Genomic DNA, 17,500 nt, shown 5'->3' with positions numbered 1-17,500 from the left:
TCATCATCATCATCATCATCATCATCAACATCATCATCCTCTTCCTCATCATAGTCGATATCAACATCATCGTTAAGAAAGTGAAAAGAATTAGACCCGGGTCTATTGGTTATTAAGAGTAATTTAGCTTCTTGAGAAAGTGACATGTGGACAAAAAACACCCATGGACATTGTTTACAAACATTATGCCTCTAGATGAGATTTCATTCTTTTTAAATTCTTAATCAAGTCTCGACAGAAAACTATTAAATTACACACTTTAAAATGATAGCAATCTACTTTCATTCCATCAAATCATTTGGCATGATCCTCTCAAAATCTTGGCTTAAAAGGTAGCTTTTATTTTCATGTATTGTGAATAACTATCTAAGAGTGTGTTAGTGGTAAGAGTTGGAAAGTATCTATTGATATTAAGGTCACATTGTTCATTCTGTTATGTAAAGACAATGTGTCAAGTGCTCAGAGTAATCTCTCTGGGAAAGAAAGTTAACAACACTGGTGTGGGTGTGTGTGGCTGTTTTTTGTTTTGTTTTGTTTTTTAATTTTCGATTATTTTGTGCGTATACTTTATACACTCTAAAATTGCGAGACAAACTAAAACTATAAAACCAAAGCTAGGAACAATTTTCGTTTATCGTGAGCTTTACAAAGAAGATACTAGTTTGTGTTGAATTAAACATTGTGGCACTGCATTCCTAATGAGGTCCTTATAGATGGTAAAGCACTCGCTTCACACGCAAAGGGACCAAGATTGATCCCGGATGAAGTCGAGACTTTTTTCCGGACCCCCCCCCCCCGCCTCCCCTACCCCCCTGTCTAGTGAACAGTGATTGGGTAGTTGGGTCTGATTGATCTGTCGGAAAGTGCTGGTTTCAAAAGGATAACAAGCAATTGCTATTATCGGCTCCACGCTATAGAAACCGGGATAAAATTCCATCTCATTGGGTGTCATGGCTTTTAAGGATTACTGCAGGCTTATCACAAATAAAATTATTTTTCTTGGAACTGACACCGGGCTAGACATCATTATAATATGGCATATCCAGAAAAGTGAGTGGAGCAGGCACTTATGTTGGTAACAACAAGATATGAAGTGAATAGAAAAGTGCCAGAAGACAATAGAGAATAAAAATTTTTCGCGGCGGTGGTGGGGTTTGAACCTGCGACCTTATTGGTACGACAACTCCGCCTGGCAGGTGAGAGCGTGGCTCTACCGTGTGAGCTATCCACGAACACAAAAATATTCGTTTCAAACTCAAAGTCATTACTAGATCCCTCTCTCACCCACTTCTTGAGACCGCCGATTCGTTCGTACACCACCATCGCGAATAATTTTGACCAGCAGTTAAGCCTAATAGCCAATATTCTCAACACAAACATATAACATAGAAACGATTGAGACATTGAGTATGCTCCGGTGTATGGGGTGAATTTTTAATTCAGAAAAGTGAGTGGAGCAGGCACTTATGTTGGTAACAACAAGATATGAAGTGAATAGAAAAGTGCCAGAAGACAATAGAGAATAAAAATTTTTCGCGGCGGTGGTGGGGTTTGAACCTGCGACCTTATTGGTACGACAACTCCGCCTGGCAGGTGAGAGCGTGGCTCTACCGTGTGAGCTATCCACGAACACAAAAATATTCGTTTCAAACTCAAAGTCATTACTAGATCCCTCTCTCACCCACTTCTTGAGACCGCCGATTCGTTCGTACACCACCATCGCGAATAATTTTGACCAGCAGTTAAGCCTAATAGCCAATATTCTCAACACAAACATATAACATAGAAACGATTGAGACATTGAGTATGCTCCGGTGTATGGGGTGAATTTTTAATTCAGAAAAGTGAGTGGAGCAGGCACTTATGTTGGTAACAACAAGATATGAAGTGAATAGAAAAGTGCCAGAAGACAATAGAGAATAAAAATTTTTCGCGGCGGTGGTGGGGTTTGAACCTGCGACCTTATTGGTACGACAACTCCGCCTGGCAGGTGAGAGCGTGGCTCTACCGTGTGAGCTATCCACGAACACAAAAATATTCGTTTCAAACTCAAAGTCATTACTAGATCCCTCTCTCACCCACTTCTTGAGACCGCCGATTCGTTCGTACACCACCATCGCGAATAATTTTGACCAGCAGTTAAGCCTAATAGCCAATATTCTCAACACAAACATATAACATAGAAACGATTGAGACATTGAGTATGCTCCGGTGTATGGGGTGAATTTTTAATTCAGAAAAGTGAGTGGAGCAGGCACTTATGTTGGTAACAACAAGATATGAAGTGAATAGAAAAGTGCCAGAAGACAATAGAGAATAAAAATTTTTCGCGGCGGTGGTGGGGTTTGAACCTGCGACCTTATTGGTACGACAACTCCGCCTGGCAGGTGAGAGCGTGGCTCTACCGTGTGAGCTATCCACGAACACAAAAATATTCGTTTCAAACTCAAAGTCATTACTAGATCCCTCTCTCACCCACTTCTTGAGACCGCCGATTCGTTCGTACACCACCATCGCGAATAATTTTGACCAGCAGTTAAGCCTAATAGCCAATATTCTCAACACAAACATATAACATAGAAACGATTGAGACATTGAGTATGCTCCGGTGTATGGGGTGAATTTTTAATTCAGAAAAGTGAGTGGAGCAGGCACTTATGTTGGTAACAACAAGATATGAAGTGAATAGAAAAGTGCCAGAAGACAATAGAGAATAAAAATTTTTCCATACACCGGAGCATACTCAATGTCTCAATCGTTTCTATGTTATATGTTTGTGTTGAGAATATTGGCTATTAGGCTTAACTGCTGGTCAAAATTATTCGCGATGGTGGTGAACGAATCGGCGATCTCAAGAAGTGGGTGAGAGAGGGATCTAGTAATGACTTTGAGTTTGAAACGAATATTTTTGTGTTCGTGGATAGCTCACACGGTAGAGCCACGCTCTCACCTGCCAGGCGGAGTTGTCGTACCAATAAGGTCGCAGGTTCAAACCCCACCACCGCCGCGAAAAAAAAATTTTATTCTCTATTGTCTTCTGGCACTTTTCTATTCACTTCATATCTTGTTATAATATGGCATATCATACTTTATTGTACTGGTTGATGGCAAAATAAATATACAGCCGATGAAAACGAAAATTAATATGATTAAACTCCATCACTACCGGCCATTTTCAGGAATTTCTCAATAACTTCACACCCAACCAACGAAGAATAATAAGAAATATTTTTTTTTGTCCCTACTACAACACAAAAAGCATCAAATTTATATTCCATAATCTTTTATTTAAAAAAAAAAGAGCTCTACAGTGTTCAATCTTTATAATACATATAGCTATATATTTAAGTCCTTGGAAAAGGCTCTTTACTCATATTCTCTCACCGTACTCGGGTGTAAAATGAGTAAAGGCTGTTAACAGCGTTGTCTCTGTCTGAAAAAATGTAATATCGCCTTACAGGCGTCATGTCTCGTTCTACACGTTACTTCGTGTTGATGTTGGCTAGGGACCCTTTGTAAAGCGCTTTGATCACGTTTAGTGGATATTGCGTTATTAAAAAAAAGCTCAATAGAACGTAATAATAATAATAATTATCATCATCATCATCATCATCATCATCATCATCATCATCATCATCATCATCATCATCTATTATTATTATTATTATTATTATTATTATTATTGTTATTATTATTATTATCATTATTATTATTATCATTATATGATAATGATGATGATGATGATTATAATAATATTAATAATAATAATAATAATAATAATAATAATAATAATAATAATAATAATAATAATAATAATAATAATAATAATAATAATAATAATAATAACAATAATAATAATAATAATAATAATAATAATAATAATAATAATAATAATAATGATGATGATGATGATGATGAAGATGGTTATTATTATTGTTATTATTATTATTATTATTATTATTATTATTATTATTATTGTTATAATAATAATAATAATAATAATAATAATAATAATAATAATAATAATAATAATAATAATAATAATAATAATAATAATAATAATAGTAATAATGATAATAATAATAATAATAATAATAATAATAATAATATAATAATAATAATAATAATAATACTAATAATAATAATATGCACCATGGTTCCTTATCAATTTGAATACTTAAGAAAGCGTGTGAGAGACTATACTGCGTGTGTGTGTGTGTGTGTGTGTGTGTGTGCGTATGTGTTTGTGCGTGCGTGTGTGTGTATGTGTGTTTGTATTAGTATGTGAGCGTGCGTGCGATTTGATAAGGACGTTATCATTGTGCTATCAAATAGCGATAGTCACAGAAATGGTTTCAGATGGTATACTAGCCTCTTATCATAGTGTGTGGTGTGGTTTGAGCATCCTTTCGAACACATTACAGTCAGGCGTGTGAACATATCATCATCACCACCACCACCACCACCACCACCATCATCATCATCATCATCATCATCATCATCATCATCATCATCATCATCATCATCATCATCATCATCATCATCATCATCAGTAGTAGTAGTAGCAGCAGCAGTAGTAGTAGTAGTAGTAGTAGTAGTTATAGTAGTAGTAGTTATAGTAGTATATTATCATTGTTATTATTATTATTATTATTATTATTATTATTATTATTATTATTTTTATTATTATTATTATTTTTATTTTTATTATTATTATCATCATCAATATTATTATTATTAGCCAATATGCATTTAAGTTATACCAACGAGTATGCTATTCTCAGCGTTTGAATTATGGCTAAGAGTCATCGACTCAATCTCCCTCCCTCTACACGTCGGGGAATTCAACTCCTGTTGTTTGGTCTTTCTTCGTGCTTCACGCTCACATTTAATTGTATTTTCCATGTCCTTTCTTGATAAGTATAGATAGTTCGAAGATGACGTCACTCAGGCCTTTGTTATTGTTTTTGCCATCCGCGTTTGTGAGTTGTTCTCACTAAACTGTATTAACCAGACTATAAAAGTTCATGGTTACACAGAGTTTGTGTGTTGGTCCGTTATACTCCCGGATGGCAATGTTATGAACTCCTTGGCCAAGTGCATTCTATCTATAGTATTTGATTTTGTCAACAAGACCATGATTGAGGTTATTTATCGTTGACAGAGATGTATTTCTCTTCTAAAACATATGTCGCGCTCTGCTATATTGTTTTGTTTTGTATGGCACTTTTTGTTGTATTTGTTGTTTGTGTGTGTGTTTATTTTTTCTGAAGTGGGAGAAGAGGGATTGCTTTATATTTCTTTCCAGTCTTTTTTTTTTTTTTTTTGGTTATTTTTTTTGTTTTGTTTTGTTTGTTTTGTTTTTTTTTTGTTGTTTTTTTTCTTGGGTATATTTTATATTGGGTATCTTCTGATCCCAAAGCGATTGTCATATTACAAGACTACATAACCACATAACCACATATTGTTATTATTATTATTATTATTATTATTATTATTATTATTATTATTATTATTATTATTATTATTATTATTATTATTATTATCATTGTTTGTTATTATTATTATTATTATTATTATTATTATTATTATTATTATTATTATTATTATTATATTATTATTATTATATTATTATTATTATTATTATTATTTTGACCCCTTCCCTTCAAATGTAAATAACTTCGGTCCAAGTTGAGATAACTACAAAATTCAAACTGCATTTTGTCCAGAAATAGTACCTCTTTTGAAATATGAAATAAAATGTTATTCGAATTTTTCGGACATCCGACGGGTTTTGCCAGATCACCAGTTAACATTCTCTGGAAAGACAGGTAGATGCATTTAAATATTTGACCAGAAAATATGTCCTTTAAATACCGAACGATTTAAATGACCCTTATCTTGGGCAAAAACTCTTAAGCCACGAGGATTCAGGTTTGTTGAGAGATTTTGCCAAGATGAGGGAAATTTAAATCGATCAATTTGAAGGACCAAATTTTCTGGCCAAATTTATAAATACAGAGTACGTAGTTAACTTGATAAAGCAAGATAATTTTATAAGAGAAAAGCTCTTAAATCACAAAATCCGAATAAAAGGAACGATAATAATATGTCGATTCTTCAATATTAATTAAACAAAACAAAAAAAACGAACTTAGGCGAGAGTTCATTGTGATATTGTGGGTATGAAGTGTTACGTCACCGTCACATCAACTGGACAATTATGTGGTTTACAGTGTTTGAATAAATTGGTCACGCAGAAATGTGGCAAGATCATTCATAGTAAGACAAACAAAGATAACAACATTAACACAAATGGAGTGATCTCGTATTATACTATGGTATTAATATGCGTATTATCAATACCGCAACGTTATCTACATATTATTTGCTACGCCATTTTCAATGTACTCAAGCATTCACCACTTGTCTCATTGAGTGTCTTTCATCATCATCGCATAAAAAAAAAAGGGGGGGGGGGGGCTGGAAGGGGTGGGGGGGTGGGGGGGATATGAAAATCGGAAGAGGATGAGGCGAAGAAGGGCTTGGAATATTTTAGGTCATCTCCACGTGAGAAAAATGAAGATTATGAGACATGAAGTATCGCATAATTCAGATCTAGATAGAGGGTTGTATTATAAAGGTAAAATTTAAACCAGGCTTAAGTCCGTATAAAAATTCCACTTAAGAAAAAACCCCACCCCCACTAGAGCTTTCATCAGGTCTGAATGAATTAAAAAGGAAAACATCTTCTTTCAAACATCATTGCATAGTAAAAAATAAAAAATTCTAATTTGACGCAATCCGTGGGCTGGATGAAATATTTGGCTATCTACTTTAACAACGACTGGTTTTGGGGACCTCCATAGACTTGATTTGCAGCATGAAAATTATGAGAGCATACATAGATTCAAGAGGAATATTTCCATACGTCAAGTATGAGACCACTTAATATACTCCGGCTCAAGCATGTGGATCTAAACTCTCAAAATACATCTTTAAAATTCGTACACAACTCAGAAATGATTTAAAAATTCAGAATAAGAAAAGTGCCTTGGAAACTTCCATTTTTTAAAACCACTTATAATATTATAATTTCCCCTATAAATACTTTAAATTGTTTCTTCTTATTCGTCTTCTTAAGAAATTCAGTTGTGCAACCACAAAACACCTTTGTCACATTTTGGTTAGAATTTTAAAAACTTTATTGAGTCTCAGATTTAAGACTTCTTGACAAGTGATCATCTAAATTCATCGATATATCAGATTACAGGTTTCTGGTCAAAATGAAAGAAAAGGTGTTTGCATTGTATGTAGATGGAGAGAAAGATAAAGGGAGTACATGTGACTCATATATAAGGGAACAACACAAAACAAACGACGTTTCTGCCTTTCGTCTTTATCAAGAAAACACGAGTATATGTAGCATGGGGGATTTCATAAGAGACCTATCACCAAGGTATTCAAGTTTAGTTTTAAGAGATGCTAAACATTTTAAATCTCAGAGGTAAGTACGGTTGGAGTAAGTGTTGAATGTAGAGGGGACAAAAGACTCAAATACACAAAAGCAGACAAGGGCTATTTTGTATTCAATTCTAGCCCATACTGGCACCAATGGACTTCGAAGCATGTCATTTGTATAATTGTAATGAGATTTTCCCAGTACAATTCTGTACTCCCATTTCCATCACCGTCCATTCTCCCAGCTATCGTTATTGTCATCACTATCACCATTCTAAATGTTCAAACCCCATTATTGTTGTTTTGAAAATGTTATTATATTTATCAATGTTCTTCATTTAATTTGTTTATTGTTATCAAAATCTATCATTTTCAGACAGAAAAGTTATCGGCAGAACATATCGCAGGTATGTAAACTACAGCTCTGTTGGTCTGTTTGATTGTGGGAAGAGGTGGAAGCCCAGTTAGGCACCGATGATGTAGAGTGAGGAGTAAAGGGGGAAAATTGTAACCTTTTATCTAAGCCCAGTCAGCTACGATCGTCAAATAAAGCGGTCAGCGATTTGTTTTCAGTACGTTCAAAATATTATCAAAAATGTATTTTAGATCCTAGTAATTGATTGATGAATCCTTTATCATTTTATTTTGGTGATCGCAGCCATACTGTATGACGTAATATTTTGAGAAGGAGCAGACTTTGTTATGTCACGATGGCTATTACGAGGGAGGCTACCCCCTAGTATAAACGGAAATTCTAGTCATCTCATGTCTTTATTTCTACGTTCTACATTCAATAATCACATCACAGGACAGGAACACGATAACTACACCATTTAATTTGTACCATGTAAACTCGTACAAGAAGATGAAAGAGTTGCTTTACTGCTTTTTGAGAAACTTGAGGATATAGAGATTCCCGAGGTTAAGAGAGAAATTATTGTGGAGCTATGTGATCTGATGGTATGGCCGTTAATGTTGTCTCTGTCCGAAAAAAAATATGTAACATCGCCTTTCAGGCGTCATGTCTCGTCTTACATATAAAGTGTTGATGTTGTCTAGGGACCCCCTGTAAAGCGCTTTGACTTTAGTAGATACTGCGCTATATTTAAAAAAATTGTTAAAAGCTCATGATTACCAGTTTAAGACTCCTCGACACAGAAATGTCTGACTTTGTTGCTTATTTTTAATAGTTTTACGGCGCTTGCAACACAATTAGGTCATATCAGCGCCAGTAAAAATGAAGAAAATGAGATTCTAGAATTACAGTTAAAGCACCCAAAGAAAAGGTAAGACAAAGAGGAACAAGGAACAAATAGGGAACATATGTAGATTCCAAGAGCACACTATCAATGTACTTAGCTTGAGATCACATTAAAGTCTCATCCAGACACACGCACAAGATCCAACAAAAAGGAATACGCTCAAATGTTTACATTATACATTCAAATTAACAAATATAATAATACATTACAGAGAGATGATTTACAAGGAAAAAATATCATCTCTCAAAACAATAACCATGCATTTGACTGTTTCCCTCCCAGCCAAGGACTCCGGCCAGGACCAGGACAAAACCAAATAATCTCATTCCAAGACAAAGACAGAAAGCATGTTGGAAAACAGATATAAAAGGATAGAAGACACAGTAAGTGGCTTCCTGCCGACTACGGGAGGTAAGGAATCCCACCCAGAAAGGTCTGACTTTAATTTGCCTTTAAACATATAAATAATACTCGTACATTATATTATGATATCGCCTATCAACTTGGTTTATGCATCTTTCTTCAAATATAAGAAGATATATTTCTTATGCTCCAGAATTCAAAGAGGCTTTTGACTTGTTTGACAAAGACAAGGATGGAACCATCACTACATCTGAGCTTGGGGTTGTCATGAAGTCACTTGGCCAGAACCCTACCCAGGTAGAACTGCAGGACATGATAAACGAAGTAGATGCAGATGGTAAGGGCAGCGGTTGTGGTGCTGGTTTCGGTGTACAGTATGTTTTGTTTTCAAGGGTTTCATCGCGCTTGCGATATATCTCGTAGGTCATTTCAGCGCCAGTAAAAAAGGAAGTAAATGGGATGATAAAAAATTCTAGAGTTACAAATATAGGCACATGAGAAAAGTAAGACCAAGGGGAATGATTCAAGTAGGGAACGCGTGTAGATTCCAAGAGCACACTATCAGTGTGCTTAATTTGAAATCACCTAATAGTCTCATTCAAATACGAGCAAAAGATTCCTCTGAGAGGAACACATTGTATCTGTATCTGTATGGTTGGCGCTGAAGAAACCAATGGTCTGGTTGTATTTCACCGGCGTCCTCATTGGGCGCGGGCCATGTCAGTCGGGCATTGAAATCATGTAGGTGTGGTGCCATGATGACCAGTTCATCCAGCCCATTCCACTCCGAGATAGTTCTAATGAAGAAAGAATTTCTGTAGTTTTGTGTTCTTGTCTGTGGGATGTTGAAGCAGTTCGAATTGTTTGTGGCGCATCTCTCAATGAGGTTTTCGGTTATGTGGTTGGCAAAAGTGAGTGCTCGGATTTTTCTTTTGTTTGGTCGTGGCGTGAAAAAGGAGTCTGTCTTTATTGATGGTATTTGATATGTTACAGTCGTGAACATGAATGACAGACGGGTTTCTTTTCTTCTTTGTTGGAGGCTGATGAGGTTTCTTTCTTCTAACATTTTTGTCATGCATCCTGGGGTTCTGCTCTCATAGTTCCCAGTTATGAACCGGGCGCCGTATCTCTGGACTCTCTCAAGATTTTGAATATCCTCTTTCAGGTAGGGGTCCCAAGCAACTGCTCCGTATTCCACTTGTGATCTCACAAGTGCGAGGTAGGCGTTTTGTTTGCACGGCGTTGGGGCGTGGTTAAGATTTCGGCGGAGAAAGGCGAGGGTGGAGCTTGCCTTTTGGGTTATTTTGTTAATGTGTTTCCCCCATTTCAAGTCCTTTGAGAAGGTGATGCCAAGGTATGGGTTATCGTCGACTTGTTTCAGGACGGTGTTGTTTAACTTGTAGGTCTCATTGTACTTTTTAGCTGTGCTGAGGATGAAGCATTTGTTTGAGTTAAATTTCATTCCCCAATCATTAGCCCACTGTTCGAGACTATTCAAGTCCTCTTGTAGCAATTTTTGATCGTTTGCAGATTTTATTGGTCGGTATATTAGAAAGTCATCGGCGAATAACCTAATCTGAGATTTTACTCGTAGAGGTAGGTCATTCATGAAACAAAGAAATAGTATGGGCCCTAGCACCGTTCCCTGTGGTACTCCTGATATGACTGGACATTCATCCGATGACGTGCTGTCTAGGACTACTTTCATGGTACGTTTTGTGAGGAAATTACCAAGCCATGTGTGTAGAGAGCCACGAATTCCGTAATTTTCTAGTTTCTGCAGGAGTTTTTGGTGGGGCACAGTATCAAATGCTTTGGAAAAGTCGAGGATGCCGATTCTGCCTGAGTGTTGGCATTCTGGAGTCTCAACAGGTCGTTTACAGTTATCAGGAGTTGGCTTTCACATGAGTATCCTCTGCGAAACCCGTGGTTCAGGTCAGTAAGGATGTCATTGTTCTCAAAGTGAGTCATCACGTTCTTACAGATTATGTGCTCTAATAGTTTGGATATTACAGACGTCAGTGAGATTGGACGGTAGTTCTCTGCTTTATTTTTGTTGCCTTTTCTTATTACAGGTGCGATGTTTGTCTTCAGCCAGTCATTAGGGAGCATCCCGGTGTCCACCGATTTTTTGAAAATTATGCATAATGAGGGGGCCAAACTCTCAGCACACTCCTTTAGTACTATGTTGGGGATGTTATCTGGACCTGAGCCTTAGATGGGTCGACGTTTTTCCGCAACTTTTCAACTCCTGAGATATTTATGTTGATATTAGTAAGAGATTGGTCACACCTCTGTAATGTCGGTGGGGTGGTTGTATCGTGTGGATCATGGGGGGTAAAGACAGATTTAAATTGATCCAAGAGGATCGTTGCTTTATCCTACCCCTCAATGTACAGGGTTTCATTTTCTTTCAATGGGGCTACACCAATGGGATCGTTTTTTTGTTTTTTATGTAGTTCCAAAATGGCTTGGTATTGTTTGTTTCAAGTCCCTTTTCTATAACATTGTTAATGTGCGTCCATTCTGCTTGCCTTATTTCACGCCTGCTTTGACGCTGCAACGATTTGTATGTGTCCCAAGTTCCGCTCAGTTTAGCCCGCTTGAATGCTTTTGCTTTGCGTCTCAGTAGTGCTCATATTTTCCTGTTCATCCACGGCGGCGTTCTTGTATTTTTATGTACTTTTTGGGGAATTGACTCCTTGATTGCACTGAGTAGGCAGGAGTGAAAATGGCTCCACATTTCATTTACATCCATACCGCTTTTGTGCTATTCTGTGATCTCTGATGACTTACTCCCTCGTTTCGTTTTCGTAGTGCGGCCCAGTTGGCCGTTTTGAAAAGGTATCGTGTTTTGGGGGGTTGGTTCATATAATTGGGGTTTAGTGTAGTTTCAGTAACAGCGCATGCATGATCTGATATTCCTGGTTGTGATGTTGTTGAATGGATCAGTGATGGATTGGATACGAAAACAAGATCTAAAATATTGTCACCGCGTGTGCAATCTTCGTAAATTTGTGTGAGGTGCGCTCCTGTTGTAATGTCGATGAGGCTTTGTTGTATTGCACGTTGTGGACAGGCAGATAACGTTTTCGAACCGTCCCAGTTTATATCAGGACTCAAATGCTTCATTATACATTGAAAACAACAAATAAAATATAAAAATACATAACAGAGAGGTTATTTAACGAAAAAAAAATCATCTCCCAAAACTATACATTTGACAGTTTCCCTCCCCGCCAAGAACCCTGCCCAGGGAAAGGACAAAACCAAGAAATCTCATTCCAAGACAAAGACAGAAAGCAAGTTGGAAAACAGGGGTATAAAAAATCAGTAACCTTCCTGCCAACTATTGAAGGTCAAGAACTCCACCAAGTCTGTGGCAGTAGAACCCATGTGTAACAGGTCCGGCTTTAACAGGAACCCGGTTATGACGTTTTTAAAAAAAAAAAAATCCCGTGTTTTTCGCTCTTTGCCTTGGGTAAATCTGTTATAACAGGGGCGGAAATAATATATATCTCCAAATACTTTGCATTAACCCACATTAGGCTCAGGTAAGCGTACAGCAAAAGGCAACTGAGAGCTTGGCTAGGCCTAGTTCGTGAATACTCTCCATTTCTCTCTGTTTGAATGTGTGTGTGTGTGTGTGTGTGTGTGTGTGTGTGTGTACGTGTGTGTAAAGGCTACTTACTACCACGCTACATCATTTTCAGCATAACTTATACTTGGGCCTTGCAGACAACATGTAGCACCCCCCCCCCCCTCCCGCCAAAATAAATTTTAAAAAATAAAATAAAATAAAATATTTAAAAAATACAACACAAAAGTAAACACACACACTCACTCACACACACACACACACACACACACACACACACACACACACACAAAAGTCAGTTTGAAGTTTGAAAGTATGTGTGTGTGTGTGTGTGTGTGTGTGAGAGAGAGAGAGAGAGAGAGAGAGAGAAAGAGAGATACAGAGAGAGAGATACAGAGATATGAATGAATGAATGAATGAACTTATATAACGCCTAGATCCACAATGTGCTCAGAGGCGCTTTACAATGCAAATAAAACACAACAATAAATTGATAATTAAAGCATACAATCTATCATAATGGAATAGCATCAATCAATTTGTAATTTAATTACCACGCACTGTGCTACAAGATGAAAATTTAGGATATCTATAATATGTAGGCCTAATAGAAATGTTAAACATCAAATGATTTTCTTAAGAGATGTGTTTTAAGTTTCTTTTTAAAATTTTCAAATGTCGGACATTTGTTGAGGGATGAAGGCAGTTGGTTCCATAAGACGGGTGCCGACTGGCTAAAAGATCTCTCACTAAAAGACGATCTACAGCGAGGAACCTGGAAGAGATCTTGACCACTGGATCTAAGTTCTCTCTCCGGCACATAGATATTAACCATATTTTGTAGGTATACATTAGCTGTCTTATTAAAACATTTAAAAGCATAGCATAGAATTTTGAACATAATTCGGCTGTTAACAGTGAGCCAATGCAAAGATATTAAAATCGGCCTTACATTAGGTACCACAAGAGACAATTTTAAAATATTTAAATTTTACTTTTATTACTTTTATATTCATAAAGCATTCTGATAGTCATGGAAAACAATTTTTAAATTTTGAAAATCCATACATAAATAAGAAATTGGGAGCAAATTCATTTTTCAAGAACTTAGAAATTGTTTGCTTGCCATTTGATGTAAGAACATGTTCCAACTTTGACGTAATGTAACTAACCACTAAAAAGATTCATCATACTTAGATACACATTTTTAAAGCAGAGTGACTAGGTAAATAAAATATAACAAGATTTGAGCCAGACACAATTTTTTTTTCCTAAATCTACAGTCTGTTGAAAATTCCCCAAAACACTCTCGAAAGTAAATGTTTTGGCCTCCAGCATGACGAAATAGCATATTCCATATACTATATTAACATAATGATCATATTATATGACATGTAATTCACGTCAACGGGTAGAGAGTACTCCAGGGAAGAGATCCAATATTTTTCAGACATTTCCTTCAAATGGTCTTTGAAAAATAAAGAAGTAAACATCAGGAAACATGCAATTTTGCATGTTGGCAGAAAAATAGCTATAATCACGAGCAAAATGTATAAAAGATTAAATATCTCTCAAAATAATGAAAATAGAAGAAAAGTTTCACACGTTATAGGAAACCGGACCTGCTGAATTAAAAAATCATCTTAACTTTTTGGCAAAGTCAATATTTCCTTCTCAAAATTCAACATGAAATCATGAATGATAAGCATACTGTTCGAACCAGCAGCATAAAATAATAAATCAACCTCTTAAGAAACCCCTATAATCTCAAGACATCGTGTCTTTACTTCCGCAACGTCTGTTTCACTTTCATTCTACGTGATGGACGTGTCTGGTAATTGTATTGCTTGGTTTTGCCTTGGCCCTCTCTGGGACCCTAACCGAAAGGGTGCAGTATAATGTATTATTCCTATAATGGGGGGATGATTTTTCCACTGTAAATCGTCTCTTTGTATGTTATTAGGAGGGTATCGATATAACGTTGACAGTAGAGTGCTTGCCTCTTATACGGAATCATGCGCTTGTGCCCAACAGGTGTGTCTTTTGCGCCCTCAACCCCCTACCATCCCAAAGTCTTTTAGCGCCTTAAGGTCTGTGACGCGTGACTGTATCCTGATTTCTGTGTTACTGAATGAACTGCTACCCTTTAGATAGCACGCTAGTCTGAAATAAAGTACTCTCCGCCACACACACCCTAAAGACTTAGCCACCCGATTATTTATGATTAACGTCCCTTTGCTTGAGAGGCGAGTATGGTACGAACTGAGGTATCGCAAATCTGACCAAAACCAAAACTAAAAAAAAGATCTCTTTATTTGCTTCTTTTCTCGTCTTAAATTTACAGCTCTTCCCGATTTAAAACAAAAACACACCAAAAAAAAAAATACAAACAAACAAAAACAAATAAATACACGTCATCCTTTATCCATTTTGATGCAGTTTTAATGGCGTAAATAATAATTATTTAACTTCTAGGATACTGCTTCATTATCCACTAGTAACTCTTATTGTTCCTTTACATAGTCTATCACTATCATGAAAGCATCAGAAAGAAAAAAAAAACTGTTAGACAACGAAGTGGCACTTCGAAGTCTTATTTCTCCAATCTTATAACCATTAGGAAGTACCGCTTTTCCCAAATAAAATAAACAATAGCAATGCTTTTTCAATTTTCTAACACATTGGGACGAATCATTGTGTGTCTTTTTTCTATTTATAAACTACAAGTAGTGGGTATTCCTCTGCAATTGTTTTAAAAACGACATTACACCCTCGACCGTAAAAATCTACTTCAGTTCTAACAAGGTCAAACAATCATTTTGTCATAGCAACAACATGGTCGCCATGAGTGGGGAGTGTGTGTATAAATTCGCCCCATGTTTTTTGTTTAGCAATAAATAAACATCGAGAGACAAACCAGATTTGAAAAAAATTACATGTATAAATTGATAAAAACCAAAGGTCGTTCAATGAAAACCAAGGTTAGAAAGTCTTCCAAAAAAGATTACACGTTAATAAAAACCGGAAAAATGAGGGGTTTGTTTAGGCTGTTCCATAGTTAAAACATACCCACTTACCGACCCGAGTTATCAATTGAAATAACAACATTTATCTTATTCATTTTGTTTTAAACTATCTAAAACATAAACTATGAAGGTACTATAATAAAATATTCATGTGGTTTTCGTGAACTCTTTTCTTTTTGTCAATAATTTTAGATCTCATTCTCACGGCATTTTAAGTGCTGTTATAAACTACAATGAGGTGTAAAAAATCCGATAACACCCAAAGCTGAAAACAAGGATTTGGTGGGCTTTTTAAAAATGCGATACCTCGGCCATTAAACAGCCTTCATTAAAACAAATTGGTAGAAATAGAGATAAGATGTTTGTCTTTTAGACAGACTCGGATCAAATTTTATATCAGTAATATGTCGGGTTTTTCCGCTGCTGTAAAGTTTTAAAACGGCATTTTCCTCCCTTAAATGCCCATTTTTTTTTATTGTTGATCTGGTATAGGAATAAAGCTGAAATTTTCCTCTTTCCGATGATACCAACTTTATTACTGTACGCTTTTTAATGGCCGAAGTATCAACGGTTGAATGACCCGGTTTAAAAACAATCCTTGTTTCGACGCGTGACGCAAAATAGTTTGTTTTTTTTTTTCTGCCACAAAAATGACGTCTATTGTGGTACCTACTTACATGCTCTTTCACCCCACAACCAGTCACCATTCTAGCAGCTCTATTTTCCACTTTCTGAAGCTGTCTAATTATATATTTTGGTGACCATTGTAACAGAGCGTTACAGTAGTCTATTAGGTTAAGTACAAATGATGTCATTAATGTTTTGACAGTCTCAGTATCCAAAAGATGTCTAATTCTATAAGTTTTATGGAGATGAAGATGACAAATCTGAGCAACTTTACTAACATGAGCGTCCACACACAATCGTGGATCTTTTGTCAACAGTGCGAAACATACTCCCTTTCTCTCACAACGCCTTCTATCCATAGATAGATAGATAGATAGATAGATAGATAAATAGATAGATAGATAGATAGATAGATAGATAGATAGATAGATAGATAGAGAGAGAGAGAGAGAAAGAGAGAGAGAGAGAGAGAGAGAGAGAGAGAGAGAGAGAGAGAGAGAGAGATGTTTGTTTTTAAGGTTTTTAAGGTGCTTGCAACCAGGGGCGTGGCTCTATTGGTTCAAAAGGTGCCTGGCACCGCATCCATCTTTTAAAAATGGATAACAGCATTTGAAAATAATATAAAACTGAGAAATGGTATATACCGCCTTTTGTCAACAGTGCGAAACATACTCCCTTTCTCTCACAACGCCTCCTATCCATGCTTCTATATATCCCGATTCACACAATCCGTTGATGACTGCGACTGTGTTACCATCGCTGGGCGAGTGACTGGATTTCCCCACGCATGGAGCGGATTTTCCTTGGATCCATTTAAGGCTATTACTATCAGTGTTGCCACATTGACTACCTGAGAAAATGGCTCGAATATTATTTACCATCTTCAAATGCGACGAAAAAACCCGCCTCAGGTGCCGAGAAATTTTTGCTCCAACTCTGGTGGACTTGGGAATAATAGCTAATGATGATGATGATGATGATGATGATGATGATGATGATGATGATGATGATGATGATGATAATATATATGATATTATTATATTATTATTATTATTATTATCATCATTATCATTATTATTATTATTATTATTATTATTATTATTATTATTATTATTATTATTATTATTATTATTATTATTATTATTATTATTATTATTATTATT

General features: G+C 36.1%; 1 protein-coding gene across 3 annotated transcripts in view; it reads left to right on the top strand.

Moving 5' to 3' along the window:
• The window catches only part of LOC144975163 (neo-calmodulin-like), a 26,738-nt gene that overhangs the window by 973 nt on the left and 8,265 nt on the right, over nt 1-17,500 (top strand). For all 3 annotated transcript variants that reach the window (XR_013645872.1, XR_013645871.1, XM_078918961.1), the window contains exons 2-3: nt 7,838-7,868; nt 9,280-9,423. Coding sequence is in view for 1 of the 3 variants with exons in the window: in XM_078918961.1 (XP_078775087.1) it covers nt 7,838-7,868; nt 9,280-9,423 (175 nt within the window). In the remaining 2 variants the exon portion in view is untranslated. The remainder of the gene's footprint in view (nt 1-7,837; nt 7,869-9,279; nt 9,424-17,500) is intronic.

This window comes from Berghia stephanieae, chromosome 1 (assembly GCF_034508935.2).
Source record: "Berghia stephanieae isolate SIO BIC M18660-M18661 chromosome 1, UCSD_Bste_1.3, whole genome shotgun sequence".
Classification (NCBI taxonomy): Eukaryota; Metazoa; Mollusca; class Gastropoda; order Nudibranchia; family Aeolidiidae; genus Berghia; species Berghia stephanieae.
The sequence above is the reverse complement of the archived record's forward strand: the minus strand, read 5'-3'. Positions and strand labels throughout refer to the sequence as shown.